Genomic DNA, 14,173 nt, shown 5'->3' with positions numbered 1-14,173 from the left:
CCGTTTCCAATACTCAACAACCATAATGCAAAACTTGAAGTATTATTATGATAAGAAGAAGGGGAAATTTATTCTAATTTAAATATGATTTAATGTGAACTCGCTTCAACACACCTGATCAAATGTTTCCGGTCACATGACTTAGAATGAACCCTGCGCGCGCAGTTACTGGTTCCACATGAATCAACGGAAGGATGACAATTTTCATAATAATATCATTATTGTTTCCTTCATCGAATTTATGGACTAAAAAGGGGTTTCAGTACAGAAATGATAATGTACTGCTATTGTTGTAGTTTATATGCGCATAATGCATTAAGCTTAATTGTCTTCTGCGCTAATCCATATTATTTCTTAAGCAGCTTTGTTACGAGAGCATTCCGAATGTCGCAAAGCTGAATTCGTAATGTTGATGAATGAAATTAATCATCACATTAGTGTAATCGATAATATAATTATGAAAGTAGGCTATATTTGAAGTCGATGACCTCCGATTGAAAGCATCAAGATGATACAGGACAGGCCCCTCTATTTTGGAAACCTTGGCAGGGAAACAAGGGCAGAAACAAGGGCAGAAACAAGGGGAAAATGAGATTACTGACACGAGGCAAGGAACACACCCATTACATTGCTACACATTATTACATAATAGCAAAGAATTTGATAATACTGTATTCACAAATAGTAAGCCTGGGTCGATTCATGAAAATTTGCTAGACCTACACCAAGACAGACAATATTAGATAAGACAGAGGCACTAAGATGAGACAGAGGCATCCACACATTAATTTTGTATGAGAACAATGAGAACGCCGGCTAGTGAACAAAGAAACGGTAAAGGATATATTATTGATCCGTGATTATTGTATTGTTGGTTAACCGGACGGCAATAACATAGGCCAAGTTAGATTAAGATGTGTTAATAATTGATAGGTTATTATGTGTGTTAGCCTATAAGACGTTGATAATGGATGATCGTGAATAATAAATAAGTGATGATATCGCTGTTTAACTTCCACCTGACGATGGATTCAAGTCAGGTGGCCGAAGGAAAAAATCGTGAAAATTGGTAGTGTCACATGTTAAGCTTGGTTCCCACTAGCGACGCAACGCAAGGGCGTAACGCAACGTAAGTGATTTGACCAATCACAAGCGATGGATTACTCGAAGAGTGGCTTGTCATTGGTCATTGCGCGTGCGTCTTTGCGTTGTATTTCTAGTGAGAACCACGCTTTATGGTTTGGATGCGTTCACATTAATGTGATGTAATGATGCCCCAGAAAAACGTATAGTAGTCCTGACATGGAGCTCTGTGGTTTGAACACGTAGATTAATACCTACCTGGATAAATGTTGGAAGCAACTTTCTTGTCAACAATGTTCATTAAAAACATGCCTGCATTTTGTGTGCAAATTTATAGTAGGCCGTATGTCGTCAACTCCTTCGTATATAATTATGATTGAGAAGATTTTGGGATTTTGTTTAGTTAGTTTCCAATTTTTATCTTTCGGGATTGTCACGTGTAATTATTTTGTTCGCAAGCATGTTTTTCTTTGAACGTCAAACTACACACCTACACACCAAACAAAATGATGCGGTTCGATTATAACTAATTGACAGTATCTTCTGTTGTTATGTTGGTATGAATCGCTCATAACTTTTAAACGTAAGACGTCATTTAGAGGTCAACCGATATTAATGACTGGAGATCGATATGACCTCCATTGAATTCCAACGTATAGACAATTACTTGAGTCGTCTAAAGATGTAGACTGAATTGTTTAATGAGATTCATCTTGAAAATTCTGACTGAACATTAAATATGTTATAAATTATGTTATTATGAGGCATACGTAATATGCTAATAAAATAAGCCTACGTAATGTTTTTAATGTATTTTGGATGGCAGTTAAATTCAATTTAATTTCACACAAAAAATAAATAATGGACCTACATTTGGCAATTTCTACCCATCTCAATTATGTTGAGATTCGAGGGCCACGCAACGAAAACTTGTTAATTGATGTGCTATAGGCCTATAAATGTCATATCTGTGAGTTTCATTCAACATAAAAGCGGCCAATTTTCCTCTACTGGATTTCATTATAGATAAGAAGATCCTTTTGGATGCCCCAATAATACAGTGCGTTCAATTTTTACACTCTCGACAGATATAAATATCAAATCAATCGCAACGCGTAAACACATGCATTTAGCTTAACCTTTCAGATGGGCCTATTTATGTTCACGCGGATGTATTTATAAATAATGATGTTATGCGTACATTTTGACAGCTCTAATTAGTAAAGGGTAGGATAGTGAATGTATCGATATCGTAATTCTAGCTAATCCCATAGTTTCGGTTGAACAGTAATACATGGGAAGATTTTCGAATATCTCATGCTGACAGTGGCAACACTGAAAACATGACATATCAAATTCAATACTGTAAAATTTGTTTTCGAAGATGCGAGCCGAAAAATATGTCAAAATGTGGTCGTTGTAAAAGGTGAAAACTATAGGTCAGAAATTAGAGGATTTTCAATTGATTGATCACTTTATTTCAGAATAAATATTCCTTACAATTGAAGAGGTCTTTGGCAATATTAACGTAACCTTTCACTAAACTACTAACATTAAATAATGTTAATGTTGGTCTTTAATAACTAGATAAATAGGTAAAAAATAAAAATAATAAATCTTTAATATGAAATGAAGATACTTCACTCATATTCCAGGGCTTTTAAGCCTTAACTCCCGCATTTTGCGAGAACAAGTAAACAAGTACAGTACGGTAATAATTAATACCATAAATTACAGGCATTTTGTATAATTCTAATGTGTATGACCGGTTGCGTGCACAAATGTATATTTTGAAGATTAGCATACCAATATTCAATTTAACATCAATAACAGACATAGTCGAAGATACCAACTTCATCAACTATTGTGAAAAAATCAATATCTGGGTGTTGTATTTCGCTCTTAATTAATTACTTATCTATTTATTCCCGGACATGCTAACAGGTTACAGTTAATTTAACAGACACTATTTATCGACAATAAATTGCACTGTGCATACTCGCCAATAAGCCCAGTGGGGTTAAGAAACATTTGACTGGCAAAACAATGACATTATCTAGGGCTATAGACAAACAATATTCTTTAAATAAGGGTTTTGAATTGAAACTAAATTGATGGAGTGATAATAGAAGGGAAATGGAATCAGATCTAGATAACATGGGGGGTGTCTGAAATCTCAGAAACATGTTTAAAGCAAGGTTAGATTGCCTTGTTTAAAGTTCCATGTTGTCAATATAATAATAATAGAACCTATATTAAGGGGTTGATCATATTGGTAAAACAACATTTTTCCCCTTGTTCGTTTTATGAGAAAATGTTCTCTCAATACAAGGGGTTCTGTATTTTCAACATTTTGGAAGTTTTTGTTTGTTTTTTTAAAATTTGTTGATAAATGTAGATGTAAATATAAAAAGAGAAGAAGATAGGAAAAGAAGATTCTCAATAAATTTCAATAACAAAAACTTCATTAGAACATTTCAATTTCACGAATTCAAATCTCCTTTTTTGCCTCGTGAATCTTTTAAATACATCATCACATTCATTTTAAAGCTTTTAAAACATCACTTTTATATTTTACATACTAAACTAAGGAGGAAGATGATGCAATCATTGGTCAAAATCCTGTAGTGATATTTTCCAATCATGTCATTAACGAGATTATTATGTTATTTGCCATGTCGTTTGAGGATATTTTTAGAATTATTGCCAGAAATCTACTATCCATAAATTATGGAAGACTGTAGTTCAATTGTTAAAAATATTTGTGAGATTCTGGCAACAATGATAATATGACGGTTATATTTTATAATCCAAGAAATTTAAATGTCAGTTGATCATTTATTATTCATACTGTACACACGTTACCTCAGAACCAATGAGAATCAAACAGCTAAGCAAGTTTAAATTATTTTGACTTTGAATTGAATTATAGATAAAAATAACACAATACATTTAATTAATACCCGAAAGCTCTGCAAATTGTTCTGGCTGTTTAACTTTATTGTTTTGATTTAGCTTTTTGCTCCATTGAGATCCAGTCTCAGCATTGTCATTTTTTCAGTAATTTGCCTTTGAACAATATATCTAATTATATACATAAGAATACACTGTCTACCAAGCTACATTTTTAGAAATTACTAGGGAACATCACTACTATTAAGGGGACCCACATGTTAAACAAACTGGGGGAAATATATTATTTTTTAACACTAAGTTAAGGCCAACTCCTATTCAGTGGCACCTCTATTAAGAGGACACATTTTTGGGTCTTGAAAGTTTCCCCCATCCTCTTAATCGTACTGTTAGCTTTGTGCTGTACTATGCCTACACTTAAGATGTTGTATATGTTAGCTTTGTGCTGTACTATGCCTACACTTAAGATGTTGTATATGTTAGCTTTGTGCTGTACTATGCCTACACTTAAGATGTTGTATATGTTAGCTTTGTGCTGTACTATGCCTACACTTAAGATGTTGTATATGTTAGCTTTGTGCTGTACTATGCCTACACTTAAGATGTTGTATATGTTAGCTTTGTGCTGTACTATGCCTACACTTAAGATGTTGTATATGTTAGCTTTGTGCTGTACTATGCCTACACTTAAGATGTTGTATATGTTAGCTTTGTGCTGTACTATGCCTACACTTAAGATGTTGTATATGTTAGCTTTGTGCTGTACTATGCCTACACTTAAGATGTTGTATATGTTAGCTTTGTGCTGTACTATGCCTACACTTAAGATGTTGTATATGTTAGCTTTGTGCTGTACTATGCCTACACTTAAGATGTTGTATATGTTAGCTTTGTGCTGTACTATGCCTACACTTAAGATGTTGTATATGTTAGCTTTGTGCTGTACTATGCCTACACTTAAGATGTTGTATATGTTAGCTTTGTGCTGTACTATGCCTACACTTAAGATGTTGTATATGTTAGCTTTGTGCTGTACTATGCCTACACTTAAGATGTTGTATATGTTAGCTTTGTGCTGTACTATGCCTACACTTAAGATGTTGTATATGTTAGCTTTGTGCTGTACTATGCCTACACTTAAGATGTTGTATATGTTAGCTTTGTGCTGTACTATGCCTACACTTAAGATGTTGTATATGTTAGCTTTGTGCTGTACTATGCCTACACTTAAGATGTTGTATATGCCTTAGCCATCCCCTGAGAATGAACATTGTGAGCACACACTCTAAATATAGCACTGAGTCAACACCCATTTGTACTCATACAATGATATATATAATTTAAAAAAACTATAAAAATATATGTTGTTTGGTTTGTAGTTCATTTGAAAATTAAATATCGTCTCATGTTCTAGGAAATGTCATGCTTGAATGCACATCTCATTATTATTCTAATTATTGGTCCTCTGGCGTAATTCAAACTGCAGAAGACACTTCATACAGTTCATTGAACCCTGCACATCGTATTATAATAATTTCTATAAAAATATAATGTTCTATTTTTACAATATTAATGTAGGCTGCGAAACAGATCATTGTATTACTTTGTAACTATGACTACCTTTTCAAAACCACTTTAGCCATAAATGAATTTTGAATTTCAATACCATGTTGTTTATTTAAAAGTGTTACGGTGAACTTGAGGTACGGTAGGTTATGTTGTCACCCATTGTAATATGGCATCAATTAAGTACTGTACATCTATACCGAATCTGAAAAATAGAGAATAGAAATAACTAATCAATCAATCATGACAATTTTATATGTAATTTTTCAATATGTAATTCAATATTTTTGATATCCTTTTTTCATACAATTTTTATATTTTTTGTAATACAATCATTTTTGTTCTGACTTTACGAGAATCAATAAATAAATATATCTTGGTCCTCCATTTTATAACTATTTCTGACCAATGCATTAGTGGATAGTTCACTCATAATTTTATGAGGGCTTAAATATTACAGTATGCCCACAATATATCATATGCAGGCTGAGAGTATTTTTGCCATTGGTGCATGGAAATGTATTTTTTAATGAGTATTTATTTCTCTTATTGACAAAATGGAAAACACTAATATTTTAAAAGGGTGCATTTACAGTACACCCTTTACTTAAATCAGAATGATATCATACAATAACAAATCACAATTTAATGGTACACACTGGGAAATGTTCACAAGCAAATATGACAGAAGTTTGTTTGAATGTAATGATAATTTTTGGCAAATTTCCAGAGAAAATTCCCAAATGATATGAAAGGAAGTACATTGTGCAGTTCATAATGAAATCGTCAGAATCTTTGTTCACAAATATCTAGACGTAAATACCTTTATGAAATGAAAGTTAAATGTGTGTAAAGAGATTTTATTTGAGTGTTATTCAAATGTCTTATTTGCTAATCATGCAAAATACAAAGAAACTATGACCACATACAGTATATGTCTATGTGTGGTAAAATGAATGGCATACGATTCACTGTATTCTGACAAGCTAAAAACAAAATTGTACAATTTAAGCATTATCAATGGGTTTTGAGTAGCTCACATATTTGCTCATCTTCAATATTTAAAAATTAATTCATTTCCAGTATATACCATTTGGTAGTTTAGAGTTTTTCTGTAAATTTATATATAATATTCTTTTACTTTCCCCAATGATACTAGACACATGATAATGGGGGAAGTTGACTGCTTATACAATTTCTAAGTTATAAATTATTACATAAGAAATGTGTATATAATTTCTATTATACTCACTTTTGTCTTTGTCTTGGAAATGGGTTAGCATAATACAGTATAATCAAGTAGGGGCCTGGTAGGTATGACCAATTAGGAATATTAAAGGGTAGAATTAATTAATTTGCATAACTATATGTACATCTTTATTGTTGTTTTTTACTTTAAAACGCCCTTGAATATACCTCAACCCATCAATATACCTACAAATTTTATGGCAGATAATAATACTATATCATTATCTAAAGATGAGAGAGTGGTAATAAAACAGTATGATCAAACACTACCATGCTATTGCTTATAAAATGTAACCTAGTTACACAAATTCTGGGACATAATTCTACAATAAAAAAATTATTTGCTATATTACGTGATTGTACTGATAAATAGCAACCTTTTGTTTTCAAGACGTGACACTTAACTACACAGCTGTAAAGTTATAGTGCGCACACTCATATGGACATATGCAGAATGACTGTTAGACTCAATTGCTGCATAGTCGCATATGTGCCGGAAAAACGAAAATCACTATTACAAGAATTAAGATAAAATTCCATTTATTTTGTACCTAAAAGTGATCGAGCCACTATTTTTAAATATTTCTGAAACTACAGTACTCCATATTTATTTACTTTCCAGTGGATAATCTGTGCAATTCTTTTTCTATTGTAAAGGAACTTATAGTATAAAGGGGTCCTCTATATACTTTATATTCCATTTCTTTGTACCCTGGTAACCTAGGTACTATTTGACTTAACCCCTTCAATTTATTTTTCACCATGATTTTTAACAATAAAATGAACTATGCTGAGGTGAATACCAGAAAAAAATGTGTTATATTTATAAATTAATTTGTCACTGTATAGTAGGCCCACTATAAACACTCTAGGCAATTAAGGTTGATTCTCATAAATACAGGAAATAGAAACACTGACACAAAAACCTAGACAGCAATACAAAACTAAAACAAAACAATAAGCAGAATTATGTGTATTTTCCCATTAGGATTTTCCTGGATCATGAACATCCCTTTAAATTGTTATATGAAGAAAATAACACTAAAAAAAACTTTGCCATAAATAAGTATGTATGCATCATTCAGTTTGTATTATGTGTGCTAAAATTTTACACGACGAATAATAAAAAAAATGTTTGATTTAAAATACATACATTAATTAATAACAATTTATCACGCTATACTAGCAGTACCCATTATCAATGATTGGTTGATACATGAGAAAATATCTATATTTGTGCACCCAGATTATAATTATGAATAAATTTTCATTGGGTTGAGGAAAAAAAATCAGTAGAAGTGGCTGCTATAAACGCGATAAAGATAATTATTTCTGGATTAATTATTATTATGAATTTATTAAAAGAATTGTTACACTAGAACACTTTGATTTCAATCATTCACATAATTTGAAAGCCTTTGGAGCACAAAGTTGTTTATAACAGTGCATTATAGTAGTATATCAAGTATTTCTTTAAACCCAACATTCTTATAATATAATATACATTATGTGTAAAAAGGATATACTCAAATTGGATGTTAAACGTCATATTAATTCTTAAATTTAGGGCTCAAAGTTGTTTATAACAGTGCATTATAGTAGTATATCAAGTAATTATTTAAACCCAACCTTATATTTATATATATATATACAGTATGTGTTAAAAGCATATACTCAAGTTGGATATTAAACGTATATTGATTGATAAAACTTAGTAAATTAACCTCATTATATTTGATATTAAATGTTAAGTTGAAAGCATTTTAGATTCATTGACCTCGATAAGTCTATAACATCCCCTTCCTAACATCCGTTCCACAACACTACACAACGTAAGATCTTTCACTTTTCATCACATCAAACATGTAGATAAACTTGCAAATTTAACGAAGACATAAGAACGGAAGTTGTCAGGTTAATGTGTCTTTATTTTACTTTTAAAATTTAAGACGAAAATTTGTTACTCACTGAATAAACATGGCACACCTAGCGCACGAAGGAAAATGATTCATTGCTCTTTGTAACGGACGCAAACACAAAGAAAAAATTATCATGAAGATGTTACAAGACAGTTAATGAATTTAGCTGTAGCAAGTTTTAATCCAAACTCATTTCCTAGACAATAACCAGCAATTAGATTTAGAAAATAATTTATTCATTAATAAAATGCATCCTTTTTTAAATGCGCTTAATTATCTTTATTAAATGTACAATTCAAGAAAAAACTCTCTTTTGAATCGAAAATCTTTTAGCAAATGCACCACCCCAAATATTATAGTATTCCAAACAAATACTCTACTGTATCCAAGAACATAAAATGGCTGGAATCAATATTTAATAGCCCATTAAAATATCATCTATGATTACTAATTTATTGGAGGAGAATATTATCTTTACCAGTGGGATTATTACTAATTATTGAGAGTTGTTAAAATCATAGTAATTCATTCTTTACTTTGGAGCTTATATTGCAATTAGAACAATAAACAGATATTCTATTAGGAATTTCAAAAGAAATAGCTAATAATGAAGAAGAATGCATGATAGAAAATAGGATGCCTACAGTATACCAGTTTTTGCTTACTTAAAAATTTCAAACAATTTTGAGTGGCTGCAGAGTATCTGTTTTTGAAAATCTTTGTTAAAAGTTGAAAAACTTACTAGAATTTAAAAAAAAAACCTATATAAAAATATATTACTATCAAATTAATAAAAAATATACAGCATTGTATATAGATATATATAGATAAATAAAAAAAGAGTTTAAGGCAGACAGTACAGGTAAAAGCCTTAGCTTTTAGCTTATCACATTTCAGTGACTTCCTGAAAACCTAAAACAATTTAGCATCTAATTCGTTTCTTCCCCTACAAAAAAGAAATAATCAACGACAACATTTAGTTTCACCTTCAACGCGACAACATGAGCAGCGTAAACTTTTCCTTCGACCTTACCATGGATTCTAATAAAAAATCACGGAGAATTATAACCGGGATATTACGGAACAAGGTAAGAAATTTAAGGAAATAGTCTGGGAATCAAGGATTTTAGTTTGATTTGATCATTTTTAAAGGATATTAACTAACGATATCAGAGCAATCAAACATGGAGCTTGCTGAGGCAGTCTAATGCAATATCCTAAAGTACACAAGTTGTCTGTACGAAATAAACTATGCGTAAAAAGAATTTTAAATCAGTAGTATTTAGTAATTATAAATTTGAACCGGATTTTTTAATATTTTATCGTCAGTGTTGTTATGAGAAGAACTTTCTATTAAGTATTATTAAATACTATCAGAAAGAAACTTGTAGTTTTAATTGCACTTTACTCTAAGCCTAGGTCACTATGTGAATAGTAGGATTTCACATTTGTAAAAATGAGTAATAACAATGAATTCAAGATAATTGTTATTGTTAAATTCAATTGTGTTATTGTTATTAAAGTGTTTTTGAATTATAAATTGTTAAAGTGTATTTTAGTAAAAAATCCAGCTCAACTAGATGCATTAACAAGGCCAACAGCCATAGTCGCGTGCTAAAACGCATAGTTATACCGGACCGACAGACAGACCGACCGACATAGTGAACTATAGAGTCGCGTCCACGCGACTAAAAACAGTATATATGAAGTAAAGATTATAAAAGAACTTTTTCAAAGTAACTATAAAATAAAGTTTTATACTGAGTAAAATTAGCTTAATAAAAAGATATGTTAAAGTATAGTTAATACACAAAGTTAATATGAATTTTATTAAACCAAATTATATAATGATCTATTTTTAACTTTAAAAAATTGAATAACATGCCCTGTTGCAGATGTAAAAGGGGTCAGAGACGAAGATTAGTATGCCCCATGACCTGCACATGTTGTCTGGGTTATGTATAAAATATAATATTAATAAAAATACATATCTCCATAAAATAATGTTTTCCACAGGCTTGATGCATGGTAGTTTATCGATTTTTGTTTTAAGTTAACAAAATGAACTTTTTACCGAAATAGAAAGTAAAGACAAACTTATCAACTCAAAGCATGTGATAATTAATCTTGTCCTCCAAAGATAAAACTTACAATTAAAAACAAATTGGCAAGATTTGGCCAATAAAAATAAACGATCAATACAGTACATTTTTTACCACAAAATAATGAAACTTAATGAAATGAGAACTATTACATTTCTATCTAAAAAGGTTAAATGACTGAAATAATTGCCAGAAAAGTCCAGGTTATCCACATACAGGAAAGAGTTAGGCTTAATTGAATTAGCAACAAATGGCCAGGGTTTGTTGGCCTATCAATGATTTTGTCGAGTCAGACAATTTACCTTATGTTGTAAATATAATTCAATGTCTTTAAAGCTCTCTTTACACTATCAAACTTTATGTGACAAAAAAATCTGATGTGCCCATATATCGACATGATGATGTCATATCACTACCATATTTACTCATATCACTACTAATTATTTGGGCACATCTCACTTTTTTTGTCAAACTAGTTTGATGGTGTAGACAGAGCTTACAATATAGCAAGTATTAAAAAGTCGCAGCTCCGGGTTTTAGAATGTATATTTTTTAAATACAAAATATTTGCATTTGAAATGATAATCATATCAATACCACTTATTTTAGTATTTCTTAATATAATCAATTTAAGATAGTACCATGTTTTTTAAAGTCACAGTATTACATTCACCATATCAATATGGATAAATGTAAATTTCATCTGGTTTTACAATAGGTATAAGAAAGATTTTGTAACAACCAAAAAAATTATAAGCAAACCTACAGAACAGGTTTCATTCTTAACTGGCAGATAAAGTAACAATAAGATACAAAATTGTAGAAACTGTATTTTTATTAAAAAGATACACAAATTTAAGCCTACATAAGCAATACAATGATATAAAAGGTGAGTCCCGTGTTCATTCTGAACGTAGGGGAATGAGCTGTTAGGAGCTCATTGTACTAAGCCTCGGCATTATGTGGTAGGGTGGCCAGTTCCTTTCCACGCCGCCTTTTTTCTCCCTAGTATTTTTAACTAGGTATTCATTTACAGCTACTGTAAGTGGACTGGGATTTGTCGGGAATTGAACCCGGGTCTATCTCTATGACAGTCAAGTGTCCTAACCACTCGGCTATCCAACTCCAATATGATATAACTAGTAAATAATTCACAATAGAAATTTATTAAAGTATTATAATGTCACTGTGACAAGCTATTGTACATTTCGTTATGATAATTGAAATCTCCAAGATTAATTATAGTCTGCAAGCAAGCATGTCAGCGTTGCCATGGAAGTTTGTCTAAAATAATGTACATTCAATTTGCATATCCATCACAGGTCGTATATAATCTATATTTATTATTCCTGTCTACATAACTCTTTAATTTAGGAAGAAGAAAGAAATCTTCAGTAATACAAAATGAAACGGTTTAATGTTAGTTCTCATCTCATTCATATGTTTTATTCCTCTGTTGTTCAATCAATCATTTCTTATTGTATTATTGTTTGGTTTTCTCATATCAATGTAAACAGTAAAAGTCAAATTCAGAGATTAGTAAACAAGGCCAGCAGAGTTATCGGTGTAGAAGTGAAATCTTTAGATGAAATGTTTAATACATTCATACTTAAGAAATTTGACACAATTATGCAAGACCCATCACACCCATTACATTCAGACATCATTATAAGTAGATCAGGAAGGGTTAGACTGACACAGGAAAAAATATCCACAAATCGTTTCAGATTTTCACCAATGTACATAGCATGCAATTTATTTAACAAAAACTTTTCAAGATAGTCACTTGTATCATTTGTATTTATTTATATAGTTATCACATCGTATTATTTATTCTACTCAGGTACAAAACATATCTCGAAATTGTTAACAATTTTGACAATAAAGTTATCTTGTATCTTGTATCTTGTACTTGATTATAGAATATCTACAAGATTATTGTTCTTGCTAAACACTTTATCATACATATGTATTATGACATGAGTGTTGAACACTAGGGTGGGCATCATTGAGTGACACTAACTTTGAACATTATTTTGAGGTAATTTAGGAATACTTGAATTGTTCATCTTGGTCTGCAAACGTGCGCATAGTATACAATCCAACAGGTTCAAAACACAAAAAGATATCCTTTACTATCATAGAATATGATTGATAATGGAGAAACTATCTAACAAGAAAGTTTGTTTAACAACTCAATGATGTAACAGAACTTGTTGAACTCTTCCATGGACAAAGATAAATTATATTATAGAATAATACATTTCTCTAGTTAATTAATACACAATATTTTACAATGTTTTGTTTTGTTATCTATGTTAATCCTCAGCAGTGGCCTTTTCATATTCCACTTCTATATTTGTTGGTGGTAATTATCACACAAACTTCATGTACTACATTGTAATACAGCACTTTACGAATAAAAGAAGGGTTTTCAATAATAGCCAATACACAGAAGTATACAAACTTACTTATTAGCCAATCACAACAAAGCAGGGTCAACAATGTTTTATGTCTAGATATGCTTGAATAAGCAGTGTTTATAATACACTACAAAATAGCAATTACTCTTCTGTTGACACCCATAACAATAGATCAATTTTATATAGCTATTCTATTTGGATATATTTCTTAAAGAGTGCAAACAGTCTAGGAGCGTTGTTTTTATTAGAACCACCTGCAGAGTTGAAGAAGAATTGGTTCCGGCACAAACAGAAAATATCCCCAGATGTACATCATTTGCAAATAGTAGGCCTTTAAAAGTAGTGTTAAACATTCAAAGAAAGTTTATAGGTAAGTTCATTACAATAGGCATATTTAATACTGTATATAAATATACATCAATGTGAGAATTTGGTTTAAATTGAAGTTTGTTGAAATATTGGCCTATACGTTATTTTTTAAGCATCTGAACCAAATATTGGTCTGCATTTTGACGGAAAAAGAACCCCTATAATTTTGGCTACGGACTTGGTTACTTTACATATTGTTATTTCTTTAGTTAATGTCAAATTAATTGATGTTTTTTGTAATCACATTCCATGTTCATGAATGTAATGTAAACTGTAGTATTTGATTAAACAATTAATTTAATAGTACTGTACAGTATTGCGCACACTCACTAGGAAAGATTAGGTAAAGACTAGTAATCATTAACATTTTCAAAACAGAAAGATAAATTATAATAAATTATTAATACTGGTAATACAAGTAATATTCAAGGCAAAAACAAGCAATTATTAATTAGTACAAGTCCACTTGGTCTATAATTAAACATAATAGTTTTGATAACCATTCATACAGTATCCCTTATTACCTAGATACTGTACATCACCTTGTTAA

At 30.8% G+C, this 14,173-nt stretch overlaps 2 protein-coding genes across 11 annotated transcripts in view; one reads left to right on the top strand and one right to left on the bottom strand.

The window, feature by feature from the left end:
* LOC140040309 (uncharacterized) overlaps positions 1-14,173 on the top strand; it is a 41,035-nt gene that overhangs the window by 3,149 nt on the left and 23,713 nt on the right. For 5 of the 10 annotated variants that reach the window (XM_072086138.1, XM_072086136.1, XM_072086137.1 and 2 more), the window contains exon 1: positions 9,656-9,817. The exons of 2 other annotated variants lie outside the window; for them this stretch is intronic. In XM_072086138.1, the coding sequence (XP_071942239.1) occupies positions 9,731-9,817 (87 nt within the window). In that variant the 5' untranslated portion in view covers positions 9,656-9,730. Of the gene's footprint in view, positions 1-9,655; positions 9,818-13,406; positions 13,625-14,173 lie in introns of those variants that run through there. 3 more of the 10 variants (XM_072086146.1, XM_072086145.1, XM_072086141.1) reach the window with 2 other exon arrangements.
* LOC140040310 (zinc phosphodiesterase ELAC protein 1-like) overlaps positions 2,637-14,173 on the bottom strand; it is a 39,604-nt gene continuing 28,067 nt past the window's right edge. Inside the window, exon 10 of the mRNA XM_072086147.1 lies at positions 2,637-5,767. The gene's annotated coding sequence lies outside the window, so the exon portion shown is untranslated. The remainder of the gene's footprint in view (positions 5,768-14,173) is intronic.

This window comes from Antedon mediterranea, chromosome 2 (assembly GCF_964355755.1).
Source record: "Antedon mediterranea chromosome 2, ecAntMedi1.1, whole genome shotgun sequence".
Classification (NCBI taxonomy): Eukaryota; Metazoa; Echinodermata; class Crinoidea; order Comatulida; family Antedonidae; genus Antedon; species Antedon mediterranea.
This window is presented reverse-complemented; position numbering and strand designations above follow the sequence as displayed.